The sequence below is a fragment of the Chionomys nivalis genome, chromosome 23 (genome assembly GCF_950005125.1).
Source record: "Chionomys nivalis chromosome 23, mChiNiv1.1, whole genome shotgun sequence".
Taxonomy (NCBI): Eukaryota; Metazoa; Chordata; class Mammalia; order Rodentia; family Cricetidae; genus Chionomys; species Chionomys nivalis.
The window spans coordinates 414,593-441,184 of NC_080108.1; the positions used below are offsets into that span (position 1 = coordinate 414,593).

A 26,592-nucleotide genomic window follows, 5' to 3' on the forward strand; every position below is an offset into this window, starting at 1 on the left:
CTTCCTCTCCTGATTTATTCTCTCTCTTTTGAGACAGGATCTCAATTCCCCATGTAGATTGGCCTTGAGCTAAAAGAATTCCACCTGCCTCTGCTCCGCGAGTGCTGATATTAAAGGTGTGTTCCACCGTAGTCTCACTATTTAACCGTGGCTGGCTAGAACTCACTTTGTAGACCAGGCAAAGTTGTAGCAATGCTCTTGTTCCTCCTCTTGGTGCTGAGATTACAGCACATGCAGTTTAAAATATTCTCTTGGATTGGCGCTATTATAAGCAGAGTGTTTGTCTCTCTTATATGACCCAGAATTCTGATCCATTCAATCTCACTTCGAGGCTTTCTTACTTTTTTCAGATTTATCACTTCATCTACGTTCTGGCAGTTTCTGTTCACACAACTTCCAGGCCACTTAACACTTGATTGCTCATTTTGTCTACAGATGTGTCTCTGCTACAGAGCTGTGACTCCTAGAAAGGGCTGGACCTGACCCATCTCTGTACCCTCGGAGTACAGGAGAGGCTGACAAACCTATCTTATTGTCCATTGCAATCAACACAGATTGAGGACACATTGGCCAATGGAAGCCTACTGAGGGGTGCCCTGGGGTCTAGAAACCATCTTACATGAAAATAGAAGAATCAGGAGTGTTTTGCTTGGTAAGAACCCATCTGAGAATTAATCCACTTTCTGATTTTGCAGACCATTTCTAGACATTGCTTCTGCACAAGCCCTGGGCTAGGAATGAAACCACGGGTGCATAGCTACCATGCTGGCTGCAGAGCTTAAAGTCTGAATGGTGCTGGACACACAAACAAGAAACTTGGCACAGTGTGGTCAGGTCCACCAGGAGACGTGAGGGTTATGCCCAAGAAAGGCCTCCGGGGAGGCATTGAGGGAGGGCCCAAGTTTGACAATGTTGGTAACAGATTTTGGTTTAGGTTAAAAAAATATTTTCTTTCTTTCTTTCTTTTTTTTTTTTTTAAGATTTATTGCTTTTATTTTTGTTTTGTTTTGTTTTAATAGGTTTTCTCTGTATAGCTTTAGTAACTGCCCTGGAACTAGCTGTTTGTTTGTTTGGTTGGTTTTTGAGACGGAGTTTCTCTGTAGCTTTGGAGCCTGTCCTGGAACTAGCTCTTATAGACCAGGCTGGTCTTGAACTCACAGAGATCTGCCTCTCTCTGCCTCCCAAGTGTGCTGGGATTAAAGGCGTGCACCACCACCTTCCAGCTAAAGATTTATTACCTTTTAAATTTATATGTTTGCCTGGGCATGGTGGTTTACAACTTTAATCCTAGCACTTGGGAGGCAGCAGTAGGACAATTTTAGGAGCTGGAGGCGAGCCTGGTCTACATAGCAAGCTCCAGTCCAGCCAAGGCTATAATGAAACTCTGTCTCAAAAAGCCAATAACAACAACAGCAACAATAGTAATAATATAAATTTATGTATATGTTGTGATCCTGATAGGTTAGGCATAATTGTTGACCTGTAACCCAGCAGCTGGGATATAGAGGCAAGAGGATCAATTAAGGTCTGGTCCTAGGCTACATGAGACCCCGACGAAGCAAAAGGTGAAAGGGCTGCTGGGGCTGAGTTTTGTGTGGAGCGCTTGCTCACCATGCAGAGGGCCCTAGACTCCATCGCAACCATGCATAAGGTAGACTCCATCACAGTGCTAACAGAAATGGGCAAAGGGCCGGCTCAGGAGGAAGATCTGGAGCTATGTGAGTAAGGCTGGCAAGCCCATGCCACGGACTGAACACTGATGTGTATCAGCAGAAGGACAAATGTGGAGGCTCATCATGCAAGCTATTAAACCACCACTTCCTCCTCTGTGCTAGCAATGCAGATATAAAACAAAAGCAGAAGGCAGTGGCATGGTGGCACATTCCTTTAGTCTCTGCACTTAGGAGGCGGAGGCAGGCACAGCTACATAGTAACACTGTACAAACAAACAAAACAACAACAAAAAGAAAATAAGCAAGCTACCAAAATTAGTCTTCCATATATAGAAGTTCATAATTCTGGGAATTTGGAAAATTAAACACTAAGGCCTTAGTCTAGTGTCTCTTTGTTGTTCTTTTAAGACACAGACTCACATATCCCAGGATGGCCTTGAACTTGATATGTATTGGAGGGTAATATTGAACTTCTGATTCTCCTGCCTTCATCTCTTAAATGCCAGGATTACAAACACACCCCACCACGCCAGGTTTCCTGCAGAGGTGGGTAAAGAACAGAGTTTTGTGCACTCCAGGCAAGCACTCTACCAACTGAGTGCTAACCCCAGCCCCACAGCCCTGTTTTCAAAAGCAAAAGATTAGTAACGACCTTAATGTCTCCACTAGGAACTAGTTAAATAAACAAGGGCACAGAAAAATCATTCAATGAACTACTGAATAGTCCTTCAACAGAGTGAAATGTTCTTTATGGGAAAGGAGTAGGCCAAAGCCCCTTGGCCTGAGGACTGCCATTTTTACTTCAACCTCCCTTTTACCTGCAGGGTGAAATAAGTTCAGGCTCCCAAGCCCTAGAGAAGCTGAGAACTTTCCAATGACTAACCAACCTCCTCCCTAAACCATAGAAATAGTTGTCATACATCTTTAGTTCTCTGGAAACATTATGGCTGTTCCCAAGAACAGAAGGAACAGATGAAGTTGATTGGTTGGATTGAGAGTTTTGCATTGTATATCGGTTGACAATGATGGATCCTTCAAGGAAGCCCCTAATCTCTAAATCCTGACTGGTGAAAAATTGTAACTGTAGCTTGGCGATAAATGTTAGGCTTAAAAACCCACTTTTGCCCCTGCTCAGGGCTGTCAGGAGAAACAAGGCTCCCAAGTCCTTGCTTGTACTGCAGCCCTGATCAATCAGTGACCCACTTATGTGGTGATTAAATAAATCTCTGGAACCCATAAGTGTTGTCTCTCTCCTTCCCCATGACACATAACGGGCTGGGTGTAACATTATGTGCTGATCTGAAGCAACATCCAAAGCTGAGGGCTAGCACACGATAATGCTACTATGTGAGAAAGGGTGTGCATAAACACATATGCGCATTCATTACACATTCATGCACACATATACATTTACACACACACAAATATTCTAAAACATATAAGTAAAACATACTGTCCTGTAAGTTCCCAGGGAAGGAGGCCGGGGCTGCAGGGCTGAGGGACTGGGACAACTCCTACATTTCCACATGCTATACCCTTACATTTCTATTTTGCATATATGCACTATTTAAATCTTTATTCTGCGTACATGCATTATTAGACAATGAAGGCCAGGCCTGGTGGCTCCTATAATCCAAGCACTTGGAAGGTGAAGGCAGAAGGAAGGATCAGGAGTTCAAGTTCTTCTACTGCTCCATAGCAAACTTGTGCAAACAAAAACAAAAAACAATAAAAGTTTTTAGTAAAACAAAATCAAATCATTCAAAAACACAAATCATATGCCAAGTTGTACACGCTCACAGTCTCAGTACCTGGGGGGCTTAGGCAGGAGAACTGTATTGAGTTTAAGACCAACCTGGGCTGCATATTGAGATCTGAAAAAAAAAGGACAAAACAAACAAAAGTATGTGTAATTATAAAGACCATATAACAACGTGGCTTTTTGTATGCAGCAAGATACACCTGGCCATGCTCCCAAAGCTGGTTCTGTCTGGTTTCCTGCCATCCTCACTGAGGGAACAAGATCCTAGACCATTAACTGCAGCCAGTCACGTCCGTACCCTCAGTGCTGGCCCACCAGACCCTGGACAATCTGTTTACGCATGAGGAAAAGCTTCTGAACAAACAAGAGGGGGCTTTCTCCAAGGGGAGGCCAGGGAGCTACATATCTTCCTCTTGCTCAGCTTCCTTCCTGAAGGAAGGTCCCCAGTGGGAAACCGGAGGTGAGATCTGTCCTGTCAGGAAGGAGAGCCAGGAATCTGCACCAGCAGCCTGACATGATGCCACCGGTCCAACCTCCACTAAACTCTGGTGTTCTGCCCCCTATCCTCCCTGGCTCTGCCCACCTGCTGTTGGAGGCTCCTTTGCTTCAGGAGAGAAGCCCCATTCCCTTTAGAGAGCAGCCTTCTACCCTAACCATCTATATGATCTCATTCAAATCACTTAGCTTCTCAGTGGCATGTTTTAGAAATCTATTTGTTTTGTTTCATGTGTATAAGTATTTTGCCCACGTGTGTGTGTGTGCGCGCGCGTGTGTGCGTGCACATTTGTCCAGTGCCCAAGGAGCTCAGAAGAGGGTGTTGGGTCCCCTGAACTGGAGTTACAGATGGTTGTAAATCACCATGTGGATGCTGGGAACTGAACCTCGGTTCTCTACAAGAGCAACACCTGCTCTCAGCTGCTTAGCCATCTCTCCAGCCCCATCCTACCTGTTCCCACCCATAAAATCGTCCTTTATTGGCAAGCTGCTGGGAAAACAAAAGAAGCATTATTTCTTTCTATAGCCTGTACCATTTCCAAGCTACCTTCTTGTCAGTCTCTTCCACCTGCTCCTCTTCAGCCCGCGTCTCATCTATCACAGCCTTCCTCTCTCTCCTAGGGCTCACCACACCCAGGCACCAGATCCATATAGCCAGCTGTCTCTGAGATTTCTCCATGTTCATCTCCCGTGACTGTCTCAAACTGGATCCATCAACAACTTAACTTGGTTACAGAGAGTCCCAGGCAGTGAAGGGTGTCACCTGTGACAGATATTCCCACTTCAGTTCAGTACATCCTCCCAAGTTATTCTAGATCCTGTCTAGTTGACTGTTTACACTGGCCATCATAGGTCTTCACAAGTGTGAGCTAGTGGGTGAGTAGTCCAATTAACTCATGGTTTTTCTACCAAAATATGCCTGCCTCTGCCTCCCAAGTGCTGGGATTAAAGGCATGTGCCACCACTGCCCGACCTATCCTTTTTTTAAAAAATTTATTTATTTTATGTGCACTTTATTTGGTTTGAAGATGTCAGATTCCCTGGAACTAGAGTTACAGACAGTTGTGAGCTGCTATGTGGGTGCTGGGAATCGAAGCTGAGTCCTCTGGAAGAGCAGCCAGTGCTCTTCTTAACCACTGAGCCATCTCTCCAGCCTCCACAGTTCTGTTCTTAAAACCCTGCTGCCATGAGGGGAAGTTATGGGACCTGGGGATAGTTTCCTTAAGAAAACCAATGGAGAGCAGAAGGTAACAATCGTAATGAGACTAGTTACTAAGAACTGGGTCTGTGCCAATACTGTTCTCAGCTACTTTACCTGGCATTAAGCCATGCATCTCCTCTCATGCCTAGGCAGACAGTGTTTCAAGTGTGGTTCAGGAAGGCAGACTCAGTCAGCTACCAGGCAGCTACTCTCTATGACCCAGAAGAACAGGTTTTTGTTTGTTTGCTTTTTTCTTTTTCGAGACAGGGTTTCTCTGTGGTTTTGGAGCCTGTCCTGGAACTAGCTCTTGTAGACCAGGCTGGTCTCGAACTCACAGAGATCCGCCTGCCTCTGCCTCCCAAGTGCTGGGATTAGACCCAAAAGAATGGTACCGGCTCTCAGAGAGGATCCGAAGTTCGAGGTCATCCTTGGCCACCCAGCAAGTTCTAGGTCAGCCTGGGCTATGAGGCCATTGTGAAAAACCAAGCAATCAGAGGCAGGGGTTTCTGGCACGTTCTTATAATCTCCATATTCAGGAGGTAGAAACAGGTGAATCAGTAGTTCAACACCTGCTGAGCTCATAAGAGCGTGTATCAATTTTTTTTAAAGTCAGTTTTAAGGCTATCCCCATGTGAGCAATGAGCACCTGCAGAATGAGGTTAGTCAAATGAGGTGCCTGAAAAGTACAAAGCATGCACCCAACTTTGTATGACTTAGTATGATAACTATAAAATAGTAATGTTATGTGCTTCATAGATTTCTTTAATGAATTGAGGCAAATGTATTAAAACTAACCACCTTCTAAAAAAGCCCTTTTAACCCAGGCTGTAATGTCACACACCTTTAATCTCAGCACTCAGAAGGCAGAGATAGGTGGATCTCTGAGAGTTTAAAGCCACCCTGGTCTGCAGAGCAAGTTTCAGGAGAGCCAGAACTGCACAGAGAAACCACTTTGAAAAAACAAACAAACAAAAGCCGTTTTAATGAGGCTCCCAGAAAATGTCAAACTACAACGCAGTTCTCACTACATTTCCAGTGAACAGCACTGAAGCCTAGAGAGAGGATGCAGAAGAAATAACTTTCATAGCGCAAGTGTGGAACCCAAGTTATGAGGACCCGTCTCCAAGATGGCTCCTGAAAAGCTCCATCTTTTTCTGCTGAGATGGCCCTTCCACTCTAAATAAGGCCCTTGGGAGAGTACAAAAAGGGCCATGTGACTTCCACAGCTAGGTCACAAACAGCGGAGTTCCTAACATGGCTCCTTCCACTGCCCCGCAGTGGCGTTCGCAAGGTAAGAAACAGGCCTCTTTTTTTTTTCAACATTTTTTAAAATTTTTATTTATTATGTATAGTGTTCTGTCTGCATATATGCCTACTCGCCAGAAGGGGGCACTAGATCTCATTACAGATGGTTGTGAGCCACCATGTGGTTGCTGGGAATTGAACTCAGGACCTCAGGAAGAGCAGTCAGTGCTCTTAACCTCTGAGCCATCTCTCCAGCTGAGACCTCTTATCAACAGCTAGAAACAACCAAGCAAGCAGAATGGGGTGACCATGCAAAGGGACCTCCAGCACCAACTAAGCCTCCCAGTGACAACTGTCACCTTTTAATGCAAGCTCTAGTAAGACTCCAAACAACCTAGGTACGTTTCTTCCAAATTCCCGACCCACAAAAGAACGAGGTAATGTGTTCCTGGTTGTCTTGAATCACAAAGTTTCTGTTCTGTTACTGAGCAAGAGCTGACATCCTTACAGTCCAGGGATCTTGTGTAGGAAAATATTCTCTATACAGTATTTGTGTGCAAGGAGGAAGTACCCTTGTCTTTTCCATGGCCTCTTAACCCACCTCTGTTGACCCCAAACACAAACAGGCAAAATATCAAACCTGAGGGATTCAACCCCCAAAGGCAAAAATCTCATTTTATTATTTTTTTTGAAGAGACTGTCCCTTTTATTGAAGACAGACCCAGGTTTTTGAGAATGAAATTACTTTATCTCATCACTGCACTTGGGCCACAGAGATTTGATTCCCATAGAACTCAAAAGACCTATGGACCAAAATCGATGTTAGATACAGCACTAAGAAAGTAATGAAGAAAAGACAGTTTATAACATTGGAGTGTCGCCAAGCCGAGAAACATGGAAGCATGTGACTTTTCATCTCGATCCTTGAGGTAGGTGGGGAGACCCAGGAAGCAATAGCTCAGAGCTCAGGATCTGTCCTCGGTCATGGTCAGTAAATCACAAAATGGGGTACTGGGGACTCAAGTCAGACTAGGGGCGTTCTATCGCAGGACCACCATGAGTGCCCATCAGCTGGGGCTGTCCTCAGAGATTAACGTGCACTTGAAAGTCTCCTGGAAGGCCACAAGGAAAGACGGCATCACTTCATCCACAGTGACGAGTCTCTGGAGCGCCTCACTCAGGGAAGTGACTCCTGTCCCAACCAGTCCACAGGGCACAATGTGCTCAAACCAAGTGAGGTCTGTAGAACAGTTCAGAGCCAGGCCGTGGGATGTGATGTGTCTTCCACAGCGGACTCCTGCAAGGCAAGCCAAAATGTCTTAGAGTAGCTCTACTTCCCTTCCTTGGAGCCTCGGGATACCTCTAGTGCATAAAAGGTAAGTGGGCTTGGAGCCTGGGGACTAATTCTATGAGGTGTGGGGGCGGGGGCTGTGGTTACACATCAGCCTTTCTTATTTTCGAGACTCCTTAATACAGGGACTACGTTGCTTTGGAAGTTTGACATTTGGCATTCTGTCCTCCCGTTGTGAGTCATAGGAAGTAACTTGGCAATTCATGCCTGGTGTTTCTCCATCCATGAGTGCTGAACTAGAGGACTCTTCGGTCTCGGAAAATTAAATATCCTTGAGGCAGGCAGGTCAGGGGTATTCGGAGCCCAGAGTTGCCCGGGGTTGGCCCTGTCCCCGGCTCCGCCCCAGCTCCGCCCTGGCGTGCTCACCAATAGCGCAGATCTTGCGCTCGCCCAGCCAGACACCGGTGTAGGGTGGTGGCCGCGCTCGGGCTCCCCGCAGCCCCCGGAGCTCGCACAGACGCACGGCGCACGCCTCCAGAGCCGCCACGTGGGTGCGCAGGCGCAGGCCTAGGCGCCGCAGGTCCAGCACAGGGTGGCACAGCAGCTGCCCCGGGCCGTGGAAAGTAGCCAGGCCGCCGCGGCCGGTGGCGCGCACCTCGGCTCCGAAGGCCCTCAGCCGTGTAATCTCCTCGGGCGTCAGGCCTCCGCGTAGCCCGCCAGTGTACACGGGCCCCGCCGGCTCGCAGACCAAGAGTGCGCCCGCCTCGGTCCCCGAGAGGGTCCCCGGGCGAGGGTCAGCCTGCAGCCGCCGCAGCCACTGCTCCTGCAGCGCCAGCAGTTCGGAGTAGTGAGCCCGCCCGAGCCACACCAGCCGGACCACAGGCAGCTGCATGGCCAGGGCTGCAGCGTGCCGGAGCCCCGCCTTCTGTCGGGCTCGGGGCGGGGACTCAGGGCCACGCCCATGAAGTGCGGTTCCGGTATGGGTTCCCGTTCCCGCCTACTGACCAGCCTTACCCTCCCATTCATTCCTATGGTCAGTAAGTGCTGCGATCTGCAGGACGTAGACCCAAAAGCGTGACCCTGCAGTGTGCAGTGTGTGAGGAACGAAGATCCAGCTCTGGGAGCTGAGGTGTTCACAACTGACAAGCTAGTATCAAAGTTTTATACTGTTGAAAGAAAAAACAAACAACAATAACATAAAAAAACAACCAGAACTCGATACTATGCTAAGTTCCTCAAAAACTGAAAGGGAGATCAGTGTGCAAGGAGGTTTACTGTGGTTTGGCATGGGACATAGGAGTTACTTTAAGGTCTGTAAAACAAGCTGAGGATGGTGGTGCACACTTCAGCGGATCTCTGAGTTCAAGGGTTCGAAGCCAGCCTGATCTACAGAGTGAGCTCTAAGACAGCCAGGACTTTAAAAAAATCCGCAAAGATGTGATGGAAGCAGACAGAGGCTCTAGTTGACTCTGGCCAACTCATTAGAATTATTCCATATTAAAGCAAGCGGACAGAAATGCGTGTCCTGCGTTGATGAATCACAGAAACAGGCTACCCCTGGGAGGGCATTGTCTTTGTAGAGGTTTCTTCCATTATGGAGAGCTGATCTCTGAGGGGAACTCGGGTGAGTCACCAGCAACCTGTTCCCCAAAGCTGAGAGAAGGACAGGGGCTGGAGGCTAGAACATCAAGATTAATTTGTAAAAGACGCCAGTTGACCCAGAAACCCTTCCCCACCTGAGCTTCATACAACACCGCATGTGCCAGAAAAGCCCCCAGAACTACCATTGGAGAGAGGCAGGTGTCATGTAAAAGTCCTATAAAGGATCCCGAGCCTCATTCCGCGAGATTTTTACTTAGCTCACTCGCGCACTCCCATTCTTCGGGAGTGTTTTTCTTTCCTTAATAAGCAGTCTCTAGTTCTAACCCCGTCATGTGTCTGTAGTGCAAGCCTCTGACCTGGGACACAAGACCTCTGTTCTGCTCTGGCCGCTAAGCATATCTTCCCCCCTTTTCTTTATTTCCGATTCAGATATTAGTGTAAAACCTAAGCCTGCTTTTCTGGCATTCTGTACCATCTTAGAAGTCTCCCATCTGTGCTGTGAAAGCGTCCACCTCCATCTCAAAAGGCGTGGCTTTCTCCCCTTAATCCCCACCCCCTTGACAACTAATGAGATTTTTCAGCCTGCTTGTCTGATTGTTTTTCTCCCAAGTCCTAATACAATTCCACTCAATTTGTTTTAAAATTATCCTATTAAGAGACTAGGAATCCAAAAGAGGGAACCCCGATTCCTCTGATGTACCAAGAAAGGAGCTTTGGTGTAGACTGGAGGAGCTAAGATGCCCAGGGAAAAGGTGAGGGGCTGTTGTTGACAGATGTTTCCGGGCTCTTGAGAAGCTTGCTATCTCCAGATGCTGGGCCTGATGGCTACAGGAGCTGTGTGTGTGTGTGTGTGTGTGTGTGTGTGTGTGTGTGTGTGTGTGTGAGAGAGAGAGAGAGAGAGAGAGAGAGAGAGAGAGAGAGAGAGAGAGAGAGCAGTCTGTCTGACTGCCTTTCTTGATAACAAAAGAACCCCATACACGTTGGGGTATGTGTGGGGCTAAGGGTGGAGTCTCTCAAACATAAATATGAATCTTCATGTAACTGGGGAATAGTCCTGGTGTAACTACCTGGCAGGAATGAAAATATACTAAATACCCTTGTACCTTCCCTTCAGCTATCAGACTACTGAAAGAGTGGACCTCTAGAAACAGGATTTCTCAAGGAGTCAGGTGCTGGGTAAAGGAAAAGGCTGATGGGGGGAGTTTGTCTCCCTGTGAAAGATTTCACACAGTCTGACTTTCTCCTGCATAATCTTGCAGGAGAGATTAGAGTCCAAGTAATGATGGGTCCCTGCCCAGGACTGCCTTCTGTTCAAACCAAAATCTCATATCAGGACCTGAGAGATGGACTTGGAGATGTGGAGGCAGGCAGAGGGAGGTCACGGGGCTTCGCTATTCTTACTCATGTGACAGCGTTAAATCTCTTCTCCGCTCTTCACTTCTACACTGTCTGCTTAGCTGGCCTAGAGTCACAGACGGCCAAGCCCTGCTAATTAGAACTGTCAGGTCCCAGGATTTGACTCTTGTTTGCTGTTGGTGGTGGTTTTGAGGGTTTCTGTTTTGTTTTGTTTTTTGAGGCAGGGTCTCGTTGTTTGCTCTGGCTGTCCTAGAACTCACTATGTAGATCAGGCTAGCCTCGAACTCACAGAGCTCGGCCTGCCTCTGACTCCCAAGTGCTGGGATAGACTTTGACTCTTAATATCTCCAGTAACACAGGGTGTGGGTGAGGCAGGAAGTGAAAAGAGGAAGAATAGAATAAGAATAACAGCCAGAACAAGGCTCAACGCCAAGAATTAACGAGGTGGACAGACTGGCATGGGCAAACATATATAATAGGAGGTTTCAGAGCAGATGACAAAAGTTATTGTGAGTCATCAATGGTGGGGATGTGGTTTAGAAAATAAACATGACATTTAGATAGCCCCAGGGTCTGGGAGAAAAAGAGAAATTGGGAAATGGGATTGCATAAGGCCCTGTTCCGGAGCACCTAAAGAGTTATGTGTAGGGTGGGGAAAGTAACGGCAGTGATTTGGTTCCTGTAGAAGACAAACTCAGAGGTTCTACCTACGACATGTCCTGGTGTGAAGCAGAATATGCAGGAAAGCCAGGATCTGGGCTCAGACGATCTTTTTGTATGCTGTAAAGAGTATCTCTGCCTAGGCTGCCTTCTGATTGGTTTAATAAAGACCTGAATGGCCAATAACTAGGGAGGAGAGAACAGGCTGGACTTCCAGGGAGGGAAAGGAACTGGAGATAAATCCCAGTGCACGAGAGATGCCAGTGAGACACAGAATGAGTTCGACATACAGAATGGGGGGCGAGGTAAAAGCCACATGATAGAATGTAGATGAAAACAGTTGATTTGAGTTATAAGAGTTAGTTGGGAACAAGCCTAAGCTAAAGTCCAAACTTTCATAATCACTAATAAAAGTCTATGTGTCATTATTTGGTGACTGGTGGCCCCCAAGAGAATGTCAACTACATCTGTCACTGTGTTTGTGCTCCTTTGGGAAGTACATTTGGGCTGCCAGGAGCAGATGTGGCTCACTGTCATGCAAACTCTTACGCTATTAAAACATTTTAAATGCCATATTCTGTAGGTTTTGAAGTGTCTGAAGACCACCTATCTAAAATATATCTTTGTTTAATCTTGAAAACTTACCTGACTATAAGTTTGATTATTAGAGATGACTATTAACCTGCATTTCCTTTTTATAAGATTTATTTATTTCTTCCATATACAGCATTCTTATCTGCATGTATGCCTGCACACCAGAAGAGGGCATCAGATCACACTATAGATGGTTGTGAGCCACCATGTGGTTGCTGGGAATCGAACTCAGGACCTCTGGAAGAACAGTCAGTGTTCTTAACTTCTGAGACATCTCTTCAGCCCTAACCTGTATTTCTTTATTATCCTAAATAGATTTCAAGGATTAAAACTTCACACTATGTTTTAAATGAACTGCATAGTGAACAATATCTTAAACAAGGATAGAAACATATATACAGTATAACAAAAATAACCTTAAATTTGTATCAGTATGTTGAATTATCTCGGGTTGAGAAATACCAGGCTAGTTACAAGGTAGAGCAAGTATATTTTTCTTTATTATAAGAGGCAAACTCATGAAACAGGAATGAGAAGTTCAAACTTAGCTGTGTAGCGCTGGAACTACAGAGATAGAGAACCCTGGGCACCCAAAAGGTCACGCCCCAACTTGGTCCCACCTCTTAAAGTTCATTGGCTGACAGAGATTTCTCATCAAATATACAAAAATCTATACCAGTGTAAAATATTTGAGACTAGTAGTTGTCCAAAAGTAGACTCCACAATCCACCCTTTTATCCCATCATTAATATACTATATCCTCCCTTTTTCTCTTCAGAAAGAAATTCCTGAATCTAATCTCCTTTTTCTCATTTTATTTCTGACCATGACCAATAACACTTTGTAACCAACTCCCCTAAATTATGACAAATATCCATAACCCACCAAATGACCAAAACTCACCCACCTCAACTCTTGGGAGTGTGGGCATTGTGTTCTCTAGATTGCTTCCTGTTGTCTGGGGACACTGGTATCTTTAGGGAACTCTGAAAAAATTGGGGTAATGTTCCTAGTCCTGGGAATGCTAGATGCTGTCTAGTCTCAGTATTATGGGAAAATATAAAGCTTATTGGAAGTCTGGCTGTAGTAGTCCGTGAGGCTGGGCCATCTCAGTTATCAGTCTTGCTGTTTTGGATGCAGAACTCTGAGGAAACTGCAACAGAGGCACCCTGAGAGACTGGACTGCCTGGGCCACACTTTTTTATTGATGTCTGGCCCCCTAGTTCTTTTTTTTTTTTTTTTTTTTTTTTGGTTTTGGTTTTGGTTTTTTGAGACAGGGTTTCTCTGTGGTTTTGGAGCCTGTCCTGGAACTAGCTCTTGTAGACCAGGCTGGTCTCGAACTCACAGAGATCCGCCTGCCTCTGCCTCCCAAGTGCTGGGATTAAAGGCGTGCGCCACCACCGCCCGGCCTGGCCCCCTAGTTCTGTCTTACAGTTATTTCAGGTTTGTGTCTGAAGGGAATGGAGTTGCTGAGTTCCTTTGTGCCTACTAAGCCCCAGCCTTTCCCATCAGCATGTGGGTGCATCCACCCAATGCAATACTGCCCTGCTCCACACTTCACCATCGGGTAATAGGTGACAGGAATTCAAAATATAATTTTGCTAGATATGATGGCTCATCCCTGTAATATTAGCACTTGGGAAATCTAGGTATTAAAATCAGGAACTCAAGGTCAATTAGGGCTACATAATTAGTTTGATGAGGCTAGCCTGAGCTACATGAAAACATGCTTCAAAAAAAAAAAGGAAGGAAGGAAACAAAACAAAAGGAAAAACCCACAAAATAAAGTAAATGAAAGTGTGTATTTGTCCTTGTCTTCAAGAAGTTGCCAATCTTGAGGCAGAGACAGACCCATCCACAAACAATGGCAACAAAATACACAGAAGAAGGAGCCATGAACTTTGCCCTAAAGGATCAGGACATCAACAAGACAGATTCATGAATATAACAGTCCCTGTCTCTCTGGCTAAGTCAGGTAGTTCATCAATCTGTTGGGCTAGACAGGAAAGAGGGAGAATATTCTGAGACAGTGTCTACAGAAAGGTCTCTCTCAGGAGGCTGAAGGCCAAACTGGTGATGACCAAGAAGCATTCTAGGCAGGGAGAAGAATCTGTGTGAGGGTTGGGGACATTGATTGGCTGGAGAAATAAAGAGCAGGTGGATGTTGCTGTCGCGACCAGACCGCGGACAGCCCCAAAGGTCACTTAAAGGTTAGGGGTCTTGACTGTCAGAGCACCATGTGCATGAAGCCTCCGTCTTACTTTAAACCACTCAATCTTTCCTCCCCAAGTCACTTTTGATATTGGTGTTTTATCATGGCAATGGAAACCCTGACTAAGACAATGTGGTAGTGATTTACATGGTGAAACAAAACTATAATTTATTATTTGTGTTTTTAATTTTCAAAAAATTTATTTCTGTGTATCCATATCATCATGTGTTCTATAGTTTGCTATGGTGTATTTCCATAAATAACACTCGACTGTGGGACCACATTCTCCTCCTCTTCCTGCCTATATTTCTCTCCCACTGGGTTCCAGGGCCGTGGCCAAGAAGCGAGGTGAGGGAGAGTTGGCAGGGTGTTGGGAGCGGAAGTGATTAAATGTTGAAAGAGGGTCTGGTGGTTGTGAGGTCTGAGCGAGGATGGCCCACTGGGAAGGCCAGGCATGAGGAGGTGAGCTGCCTCCCGGTCTGGAAGGAAGAAGGATGTCCGGGGTCAGGGATGACACTAGTGTTTAGGGCCATGGGAGAGAAATGAGGTAGCTATATTAAGGAGGTAAGGTGGGTGAGCATTTCAGGATGTCCATTTTGGCCCATGTTGTAAAAATAAATATGTCTAGAAATAAATATATATGTAAATAAGTAAAAGGTCCCCCTCCCCCTCCTTAACTGCACTTTTCTACTCCACTTTACTAAGGACAAAAGGAAGCCTTATAAGCTGAGAATGGAAACAAAGAGATTTTAGATTCAGGCTGCTCTGGGAAAATTACAAATGAGGGATGACGCTATCTTTGTTTCTTTTCAATATGAAAAATACCTTGCCTGATGTGGGCACCCTGCCACCATTGGGAGAACCGTGAGAATCCAGTTTGTTCTCAAAACAGTGCCACCGGGAGGTGAGGTCACAGGGAACATTGCTTTTCCCTGTGGCAGTGCTGACCAAAAACGTCTAAATGAATAAGTAACAAACCAGACAATGTGCTGGAAGAAATAGAAGTAGCCAGCACATAATATCTGACCTGGGTGCCCTGAGGCAGGTGATTTCCTTGTTTCCATCTCTGCTAGTTCAAGAACAAAGTAGGGAAGCTTTCAAGCCCTACAGGGGACCTTTTATCACCCACACAGAGCAACTCTATGCATTGCTCTTTTCAAGCCTTTGCAGAGACCAAACTGGGAGTTGGAGAAGGAAAGAAAACGCTAACCTGAATGGTGGATGGAGCTTAATATTCTAGAGCTGAGCTCACTCACTCACTCACTCACTCACTCACTCCTGAGTCTGTCCTGCATGGGGAAGGGAGGGCCTGGAGAGGAATAGACTCAGACCCTGCTTCCAAGGAGGTTGCAGTCTAGGGTACCAGACAGGAAGTGAAACCATCTTGCCTAAGAACTGGGGACTGAGTGTGTCATGTAGATAAGGGTGCAAAAGAGGTTAAGACCTGATCAACTTGTGGGAGTCAAAAACGGTTTCCAGAAAAATCTACTCAAAGGGTAGGAAGAAGTTTGCCAGCGGATAGTAGGGGAAACAGCAGTACTGCACAGGTGATTGCTTCTCTACAGCACTGGGCCCTGTTTTATAGCTCTTCAGATAAAGATAGCCCGGGGTTTTGGAAATGATTAGAACAGAGTTTCTCAAAGCCTGTTTTTTGTTGTTGTTTGTTTGTTTGTTTGTTTGTTTTGGTTTTTCTGAGACAGGGTTTCTCTGTGGCTTTGGAGCCTGTCCTGGAACTAGCTCTTGTAGACCAGGCTGGTCTTGAACTCACAGAGATCCGCCTGCCTCTGCCTCCCGAGTGCTGGGATTAAAGGCGTTCGCCACCACCGCCCGGCTCAAAGCCTGGTTTATAGAAACTCCTGTAGGGGCCTGAACTTATAAAAAAAAAAAAAAAACTTTTTAACGTCCTATTCCGTTTTGATAATAATGCCAACGGAAAGCTAACAAGCCAGGGGAAAATGCTCGCCTACCCTGACACATTGATGTTACCGTCGTTTCTGTGAGCATTTTGGTGCCAGATAACAGATCATCTGGTGCCTTGTTAACTGGGACAGCATCAGGAGATGGGCATGACTGGTATGACGCTTCTATGCCAAGTGAAAGTCAAACAGCCGTTGTGTGGTTAGAGGGAAAACATTTTCAGGGATCTGGACAGAGAAGCGTGGTGGGAGCTTCCTGCTCTACACAGGGCTAGGGGTCTGTAAACTTTGAAACATTCCGTCAAAGCAGTCTGTACTCAGAAAAATTTCTTTTCTTTTCTTTTTTTTTAAAGATTTATTTATTTATTATGTATACAGTGTTCTGCCTGCATGTATGCCCACACACCAGAAGAGGGCGACAGATCTCATTACAGAGGGTTGTGAGCCACCATGTGGTTGCTGGGAATTGAACTCAGGACCTCTGGAAGAGCAGCCAGTGCTCTTAACCACTGAGCCATCTCTCCAACCCTCAGAAAATTTTCTTTTAACAAAACAGTGCCTTCTTGGGCTCAAGTAATAGCTCAGTGGTAAAGAGCAAGGACTGCTCTAGCCAAAGACCCAAGCTCAGACTCCAGCACCCATGTTGGGCAAGCTCCTAACCGCCTGCTACTCCAGTTCCAGGGTATCTGCCCCATCTTCCAGCTTCCACAGGCACTGCATGCATATGCACAAAGCCATAAGTCTCTCTCCCTTATACATCAATTGAAAAATGAAAATAATATCTTTTTAGAACGATGCCTTTTGGTTCATGGTACCGAAGATGTTTAAGTTATATAAGGTCAATGGCTTTATTTACTATTTGCATTGCTGTGCAGATCACAAAGAATTTAGACTGGGTGCAATGAGTACAGGCAGACAACTTAGCTCTGGTGAGGAGATCCTTAGTAAGAATGAGCATGACCTCCTGAACTACAGAAATCTATTGGCTTTGCAACACGAGCCATTTTACCCAGGACACATCCACTGGGAGTGAGGACATCTCGTCAGCTATCTAAGGAACAATCTAGTGTTCCCTGGCTATGAGCTCCCACCCAGGGAAGTCACCCACACCTTCTCCTTGGCTGGGTCCCCAGGGCCTCCCTTAGGTCTTTGTTACAGTGAATGGAATTGAGTAGAGCTAAGAGACTTGCACTCTAGTTCTTGTCCTGTGACTGTGCTGTTTGATTTGACAAGTCACTTTCACTCCCCGGGCCACAGGCTGCAAAACGGATGTTTGAAGAACTCCTAGCAACCTTTAATATTCTACATTTTCTTGTTTGGTTGCTTGTTTGTTTCTGTTTCAAGATAGGGTTTCTCTGAGTATTTCTGGCTGTCCTGAAATTCACTCTGTAGACCAGGTTGGCCTCCAGCTCAGAGATCTGCCTGCCTCTGCCTCCACGTCCTACCATCAATCTGGCTAATGTTTTACACCTTTAAAGCCGTGGCCACAGTGACAGCATGGACCTTGTGGAAGGAATAGACTTCTGGCAGCAGGGCACTCCTGCACTTACACTTGCTGTACTACACAGTCACAAATTATAGCAAAAGACAGGGACATGGAAGTGAAACAAAGCCTGCCACATGCATGATGATCTTTGCCTAGAAAAATACCCTAGCCAGCATTTTTAATGTGAAGGGTGAGTCTCTTCCCCTTATTTTTTGTATAGTTAAATGTCTTATTATTTGATTTTATTGCCCTTATTAGTTTATGACCTATAGCACTTTGTCTTGCTCATTGGTAATGTTTTAGAGGTTTTTTATTTGTTTTGTCTCTTTTGCCCTTTTCATGTTTCTATTTTACCTTTGAGCACATAGTATGCAGTTATAATAATTGTTTTAATGTATTTCTCTGTTCATTCTAATTTCTGTATCCATTATAGATCTATTTCCATCCAATTCTCCTTACTTTGAGTCATGTGCTTCTGTCTCCTGCATGTCAGCTTTGATTTGCTCTCAGTAGTGGGATTTCTTTCTGTTTTGGATGTTTGTTTGCTTGTTTGTTTGTTGAGACAAACAACAGGGTCTCACTCTGTTGTAAGAGAACATGAATAAAGTGTCCCACCCTAGCTCAGAATTGAGTATAATAAAGGGTTCTTTATTTATGGTGGCAGACTCACAGATCACAGTCCTCTGCACAAGCAGGGAACAGGAACTGAATCCAGTTGCCAAGATATAGCGGGTGAGTGTGCATGGTTTTTGGTACCTAAGGCCATGTCCAACCTGGTCCAGCATCTCAAAGGCCATTGGCTGAAGGAGGTTCCCTAGCACCTCTGTAGTTCAAGGTTCTCTTGAACTTGCAGTGATCCTCCTGCTTCAACCTCTTAAGTGCTGGGATTACTTGTATCTGTGAGCCACCACATATAGATACACAGAGAATAAAGTACATTTTAAAAATAATAAAAAAAGATGATCTGGATCACTCATCACTTGGTTGACCATGAGGACCAGATTACTGGCGACAGGAGAAACGAGACATCTCTTACAAGGAGGAGATCCTTGTAATTAAAGCTCTCACTGTGATTGGTTTGGGTGGAATGGCTGTGGAGATGACTACGCAAGCTGATGCAATGAACTTAGTATTTGGGGAGTTATAATAGTCCATTTTCTGTTGTTATTACAAAGTCCCAAAAGCTGAGCACTTCATGAAGAAAAGATGTTTATTTAGCTTCCAGGTTTAGCGGCCCAGCAATGATTGGCTCTAGCGATAACCTCCTTGACTACCTTATATCATTGTGTTGGGCATCATGGCAGGAAGGTGTTTGAGAGGGAGTTGTCCTGTCGAGAAATGGAAGACCAGAATGGGTTACCTTATATCATTTTTTGGAGACTAGGTCTTGTTTTGTAGTTCAGGCTGGCCTCAAACTCATGATCTTGCCTTCCAATGGAATTATAGGCACATGCTACCATACCTAGCTCACACATTTATTTTTTTTATTCCAGACTGGAGGTCAAGCTCAGTGCCCTGGGTATACTAGTGAGTGCTCTACCACTGAGCTACACCCCTAATCCTCACTTAATCTTTACAATGATTCAGAAGATTAGGTGTTTACCCCCCCCCCCCCCCGTTGTCAGATAAGAAAACCTGGGACTCAGAGACATTTGAGTAAGTAGTTTGTGCTTACCCAACTAGTAAGCAACAGGACAGAGGTCTGAAGCTGACTTTTTCTAACTGTTGAATTGATCTGTGCCTTTTCACTTCCCTTTTATTTCTCAAGCATACCTTTAAAATTAGAAGTGTAGGCGTTTATAAGCAAGCACTCGCCACTTCCTATGAAGATCAGAGGTTGATTCCCAGCACCCACATTGGGTGGTTTACCACAGTCTATAATTTTAATTCCAGGAGATCAGATGCCCTCTTCTGGCCTCCTTGGGCTCCTGCACACAGGTGGCATACACTCACAGAAACACATACATATAAATAAAAATACAACTTTAAAAGTGTGGTATATTCTTTTCACAGGTCAAACACAAAGCAGGATCAACATGTTAGCCATTTTCCCTTCCCTCAGTACCTTCACCTCTCTCACCACCGTGCCTGTTTTACCCCCAACTCAGCGATGTGAGCACCGTGATTTATGAGTTGCCACACTTTTGCTAATACAGACGTAAAATCCCAGAAAGGGTTGTCTTTGTCGTTAGTGATTTAAGAAATCTGCTCTCACCTATCACGGCATCACAGCTGTGGTTCCTGGATTCCACATAGTTTGTTTAAGTCACATTAAGGGAGATTTGATTTACCTTTTGAATAGCTAGGTCATGTCCATGGTATAAGACTGATGTACAGAAGTCTATTCAAATGTGTTCCTGCTATTAGGAGCCCAGGTCATTTCCAATTTTGTCACCATAAGCAATGTTCTCATGAATATCCCTGAAGCTTTACTTTTAGGTAATGATACTTTTGTTCTAGTAATATATAGTCTTTAAAGGAGATATGTCTAGTCCAGTGGAGTTTACATTTTGAAACGTAATTGATTGTTCTGGAAGACTCTAGATAGATATAGTACAACACTATGTCTTCACCCCTAGTGGGGAATGTTGTTCACTTCTTCACTCAACAATAGTGGGGTTCAGAACATGCTGTCCCCAAACACAGCACCTTGTGGCAGAGTTTTTCCCAACTGCCTGGTCCCAAATAAACACACAAGAGTTTATGTTAATTAATTAATTAATTACAAATGCTCTGCTAATACCTCAGCCTTATTACTAACTAGCTCTTACTTTTAAATTAACCAATATCTATTCATCTATGTATTGCCACATGGCTCATGGTTTTACTGGTCTTCTGGTATCTTACTTCTTGGGCTGTTTGCTTGCATCTCTCCTACTCAGCCCTTCTACATCCCAGTCCTCAGTTTGATTGTCCCACCTAACTTTATCTTGCATTAGTATAGGCCAAACAGTTTTATTATTAACAAGTGAGAGTAACACATATTCACAGCATACAGAAGGATTATCCCACAGCAACTCTGCATTTGAGAAGATGGCAGGAACAGGAAAGTCTCTCTCACATTCTTCCAGCCATCTTCTCAGAATCAGGCCATGAAAGCTGACCTCGCTCTAAGGCAGGGGAGAGTTTCTGACCTCACTCTAAGGCCAGCCTTGAGAGCCTTGCTTGAAAGGAGCCTGTCCTGCAGCAACTAAGGGAAAAGAGGACAAATGGCCACAGAGGAGAGTCCGAACAATGGGCCTTGCTACATCACCTCCCAGCATAGTACCATGGATGATTCTCTCACACACCAATACTTCTCTATGAATGCTTCTTCTTCACCAGCATCAGAAACACATACATTTACCTATGGGAGGGAGGTGAGTAGGTATTATTCCCAAAGGAAGATGCTGGTACAAAGGTTCTCAACCTGTGGGTCATGACCTTTTGAGGGTGGAACAACCCTTTCACAGGGGTTACCTATCAGATATCCTGCTTATCAGATATTTACATTATAATTCAAAACAGTAGCAAAATCACAGTTATAAAGTAACAATGAAATAATTTTATGGTTGGGGTCAACTCACCATGAGGAACTGTATTAAAGGGTCACAGCATTAGGAGGGTTGAGGACCACTGTTCTAATATCACATAAAAACCATGAGTATGCCGGGCGGTGGTGGTGCATGCCTTTAATCCCAGCACTCGGGAGGCAGAGGCAGGTGGATCTCTGTGAGTTCGAGGCCAGCCTGGTCTACAAGAGCTAGTTCCAGGACAGGAACCAAAAAGCTACGGAGAAATCCTGTCTCAAAAAACAAAACAAAACAAAACAAAAAAAAAAAAACAAAAAAAAACATGGGTATGCTTTTCCTTTTATTAAGTTGGAATTACAATTACGTGCAGCCACACTTGGTGGAGGGTCACCTTCCTTAAAAATTTATTTATTTTTACATCCTGACCACAGTTTCCCCTCCCTCCTCTCCCCCACCTTTTTTCCATGCCCCTCCCCTCCCTATCCACTCCCTCTCTGTTTCCATTCAGAAAGGGGAAGGCCTCCCATGGGTACCCAAAAGCAAGTTGTTGCAGGACTAAGCACCTTGGTGAAGGGTCATGTTGAAGACTGTAGGTCATCTCTCTTCATCCAGGTCCACGCTAGTCTCTAGAAAACAGCCATTATTGCCTCATAGTCCCAGGAAAAGCGTTTGCTCTTGGCAAAACTAGCTCACCCCTTGTCCTAAAATTTCTATCCAGCACATTGTCTGGATGTACTTACCTTTAAATTCCTGAAGCACATGCTCAGCTCACTGTCTTGTGGCTTATGATTCCTAAGCAGTGTCCTCAGATGTCAAGCTCTCTGGGGGTTTCATGGAAATTTCCTAACTCTGTTGGCTTAGGGAAGGAGAATACGTCTCTTCTTATGCATAGATCATCATCCAACGAAGAACACTGGTCCAGGATTTAGGAACTATGAGCGCCCATGATAGTGAAGGTTGGATCCTTAACACAACAGCATCTAGACTCACCTGGGAGACAAGCATCTGGGCACACCTGGGAAAGGTCTAGAGATCAGGTTAACTGAGGCAGGAAGACCCACCTCAACTGTGGGCAGCACAATTCCTTAGACTGGAGTCTTAGACTGAATAAGAAGGGAAAGGCAAGCTGAATGCTGGTATTTATCTCTCTCTGCTCTGACTGTGTGCACAGTGTGATCAGCTGCTTCATGCTGCTGCCATGCCTTCCCTGCCATGAGGGGCTGTCACCTCTGATTGAGCCAAAATAAACCCTTCTTTCTGTCCTCAACTTGATTTTGCCAGGCATTTTGTTATAGCAATGAATACAATAATAAATGCAACTCTCGTCTAGGTTCTGACACTAATTCATGGTGTGTCCTTCAGAAACTTTTTCAGCCTGGGCCTATTTCCCCTGGCTCAGAGAAGTGCAGGTGTTGCCTTGAGTCACCATCCACTTATTTAGAGGCTTATTGAGTTCTTGTTATGTGCCAGAGACTATTGTAGGCCCTGAGACTCATCAGAGAATAAGCTATGCATCTCTGATACATCGGAGGCAGCAGTGGTTAGCCTCCTCTTGCAGAGACTTTTGTGGGATCTAGGGGGATGTTTCCTCTGAGAGCTGCGTTGCTGTCTGTTTTTGCCCACCAACCTGGTCCATCTGACCTGGAAGCATGGCCTTACCAACGACAAAGGAAAGGTTTATTTGTAGAGGCCAGGAAGTCCCCCATGACCCCTCTACAACCACCTCTGAGACAGGAAACCCTAGGAGGAAAAAACAAAAGATGAAACACTGGCTAGCTTCCCAGCTCCACGCACTGACCACGATCTGGCCTGCAGCATCCCTTCTACCCAATGACAGTGACCTCCCTCCAAAGCTCTTTCCTTGCCATTGGGCCCCAGGCCCTCAGTTCCTTTCCTGGGGATCCAGAAGGACTCAGGTGACGCAGAAGAAGTCAGTGAGAAGATGACTGAGTCTCTGAGAAAGGATGTGTGATGTCCTCTTTCTCATTTAAGCCTTGGCATCCGGGACGGAGGGAAGATGAATGAGTGGGGTGGGAAAACAGTAAGCGTAAAGGAAGTGAGTGACTCAGGGCTCCAGCCTTCATCTGGCCATTCCCCGGGCTGGGCCGCAGTAGGTTCAGAAGGGGCTGGGAATGTAAGAGATTCCCAAGTCTCTGAGCTTTGTTTATTGGATTCCTTGGGGATCCTCATCCACAGTGCCCCTCCTTTCAGTCACCCTTCTCCCGATACCATAGCTAACTTGCTTGGAAGACTCAGCCAAATTCGAACTATATGCTGAGTAGGAAGTAAAACCAAACCAAAGGAAGCAACAGACAAACAAAACCCAAGAAGACAAGGTTTTGTGACTTAGTGGCAGAGAGCTTCCTGTGTGTACGCAAGGCATTGAATAAATCCCAGGCACCACAGGTGAGCTCTCTCTCTCTCTCTCTCTCTCTCTCTCTCTCTCTCTCTAGGTTTTCTGTGCAAGGAATTACTCTCTCCAGGAAAAACATTTTTACAATTAAACTTACTCTGTGTGAAACTAGAGAATCAAACTTGGGGACTTGCACATGCTAGAACATTGTATTGTCAAGCTACAGCCCCATTCACACAGCTAAACCATTTTATTTGTTTATTTGTTTGTTTATTTGGTTTTATTTATTTATTTATTGGGGCAGCAGAACTGACTAAATACACTTGGGACCCAGACTGTGAATGAAGGAAGTTCATGGGTTTAAGAGTACCTAAGGGGAGGAAAATAAAAATTTTCTTTCATTTTTCAAGATTATATTTATCCCCTGAAACTAGAATTACCGGTGTTTGTGAGTTGCCTAACGTGGATGTTAGGAACTGAACTTGGGAAATAGTATACAGTCCTAATCACGGAGCCATTTCTCCAGTCCACATGCAAGCACGCACACACATACACACACACACACAAACAAACAAATCAATAAATAAATGTAATTAAATTTTTTTCAAAAAGAGAACCTACGTTCTTGTTTTGCTTCAGGCCCTACATAGTCCAGTCCTGTCTGAGCATCTCTGGTTGGGTTCCATTAGGTGTTGCACACTCTCTTCTCACGCTGAACCTACAGCTGTTCTGGGCTAGGAGCTATGACCTCTCAGAGAAATTTAGGGTTGTGTAAATAATGCACTGATAGTCACATACCTAGTACAGAACGGAGTCAGGATTCCAGCCAAAGCCCAACTTCAGGGCTTTTGCCAATCCTTGGCCATGTCAGTGTCTTTTCCTCCACCCAGGAGAGATGTAGGTAGGAAGACAGTTGTGGGGAGTCAGGGAGGGGCTGAGGGGGCCTGTGCCAGAGCTGGAATTTCAAGAGGGCCTAGAGAGACCTTATCTGTGTGCGCATTTACACACAATTGAACACCGTGGCTCACACGCAAATACTGCGCCCACACTCTCTCACCTTCTCAGCCACTTACACCACCTAGCCCCAGGTCTGCCTGCAGCAATAGTTAGATTATGGGTGTTCTTTTTTTTTTTTTTAAGATTTATTTATTTATTATGTATACAACATTCTGCCTGCGTGTATGCCCACACGCCAGAAGAGGGCGCCAGATCTCATGATAGATGGTTGTGAGCCACCATATGGTTGCTGGGAATTGAACTCAGGACCTCTGGAAGAGCAGCTGGTGCTCTTAACCACTGAGCCATCTCTCCAGCCCCTGGGTGTTCTTATAAAGTCCTAGAGTGTCAGCCTCACAAGGACCACTAGGGAAGCATGTGACCTAATGACGTGACTCCTTCATTTGGTAGATGAGAATACTAAAGCTTAGAGAGGGAGGAAGAGAGCTGAGGGCCACAGGCTAGCCTCAAATTCCAGTTTCTCAGTGTAGCAAGAGAACAAACTACAGGAAAGGAACCGGGAGTAGCAATCCTGAGGCTAACCAGCTTTTCTCTCTCTCTCCCAATTATTGCTCTTGTACTCACTCACCAGCATCTGAGAAATACTTGTTTCTGAGGCAGGCTGGGCACAGTTTTCTCACCCTCCCCCCCTCCATCTAAGTCCTTATTGCAATTCTATTGCTCAAGACCCAAAGCCACCTGCTTTGGGGATCAGGCAGTTGAAACTAGAAAAGCTAAATTGTTCCTTCACGCTTAAAGAAAATAAAACACAAAGGAAAATATAAACAGGATCATGCAGGAGAGGCTTAAATCACCCCACAGAACAAGGCAGTTTCTATGGATAAAAATACAAAGCAGAGCAGGCACCATGCCCTTCCAGGGACTTGCCCTTGAAGGGGTTGGGGTGCTAAGATTTCCTCTGGGCAGTCTCCCCAAATAGCTCCCCAGACCAAACTGGCTTGGCTAGCTCAGTTGGTAGAGCATGAGACTCTTAATCTCAAGGTTGTGGGTTGATGTCCCACGTTGGGCATCAGGTATAAATGAGGGTAAATAAGTCCATGAGAGTCCAAAATAAAGAGATATCAAATATTTATTGGGGAACACTCGTGAACAACAATAAGAGAGCCGCCGCGGTCCTCTGCTCTGGGAGTGCAGGAAGCTGCGATCAGACCTCCAACCACCACACAAAAGAGTGAGCATGCTTCTCTGTGCTTATCAGTCCACACTTACCACCTCAGACCGCGCCCAAAGGGCTGGCACCCCGAAAGCTACGGACTGAGAACAGGGGTTCCACATACTCTTGACTCTCCACCCCTATGGGTTTTGTTACTGTTGTTGTTTAATCTTGATTGATTTTGGTTCGATTTTTTGATTCCTCTTGTAAGATAAGCAAGAGAGACCCTTGCCCACATCTGGGGAGAGTGCCAACGTGTAGAACTCAGGACCAGCACAGATAGAGCCCTAGGCAAATCGGGAACATTGGCAGCAGTCCAAGTCTGTTCTCTATTGTTCTAACGAAATACCCAATTTATAAAGAAGAGGAGGTTATTTGACTGTTGTCTGCTCTGCTTCTGATGAGCTGAGGGTCTTGTGCTTTGACTTATATGGTGTAAAACAGAAAGGACACATGGTCACAGTAGACGAGACAGCAGTGGGGAGCTGAGGAAGTCAAACTCACTTTTATAACAACCGTCCTTTTGAAATTGTTTTCTAATCTCTCAAATAATTGTGTAATCTCTTTTAATGCCCCAAGCACCTCTTAAACATAAAGACTTCTTAAAGATCCCACCACCTCCACATTACCTTAGGGACCACATTTTATCAGGAGCTTGGGAGGGGGGGGCAGACAATGGTTATAGCCTTAAGCTATTAGGAAGATAATGTTGACAAGCAATTACCACAGTATCCTTGGAAGATAGCCATTATTTCAAAAGTGATTATCTTTTCTTCTAGCCTCAGGTGTTGAAGGAGCAGTTCTGTCTGCCATACTGTGTGTTGGGCACTGTTGAGATAGAGTACAGATTTGGTAGGCTTATATTACAGACTGTCTTAGTCACTGTTCTGCTTCTGTGAGGAGACCTCATGACAAAGGCAGCTCTTACAGAGAAAACATTTAACCGGGGGCTTGCTTACAGTTTTAGAGGGTTAGTTCACGATCATCATGGCTGGGTGCTTAGTGGCAACCCAGAAGGTATGGTGCTGGAGAGGTAGCTGGAACCTTTACATCATAATTTACAG

At 45.3% G+C, this 26,592-nt stretch overlaps 1 protein-coding gene across 1 annotated transcript; it reads right to left on the minus strand.

Moving 5' to 3' along the window:
• Window positions 1-6,503: 6,503 nt before the first annotated feature.
• On the minus strand, window positions 6,504-8,579 carry Lipt2 (lipoyl(octanoyl) transferase 2). Its single transcript, XM_057756406.1, has 2 exons — window positions 8,094-8,579; window positions 6,504-7,673 (listed from the first exon to the last, which is right to left on the minus strand). The coding sequence occupies exons 1-2, from the start codon at window positions 8,557-8,559 to the stop codon at window positions 7,444-7,446; spliced, it is 696 nt and encodes a 231-aa protein (XP_057612389.1). The 5' UTR covers window positions 8,560-8,579; the 3' UTR covers window positions 6,504-7,443.
• Window positions 8,580-26,592: the final 18,013 nt, after the last annotated feature.

Excerpts from the sequence above, each read along its gene's own strand:
- Lipt2 (XM_057756406.1), bottom strand. The coding sequence starts at position 8,559 with ATGCAGCTGCCTGTGGTCCGGCTGGTGTGGCTCGGGCGGGCTCACTAC. Across the intron at positions 7,674-8,093 it reads GCGCAAGATCTGCGCTATTG|GAGTCCGCTGTGGAAGACAC; the intron begins GTGAGCACGCCA and ends CTTGCCTTGCAG.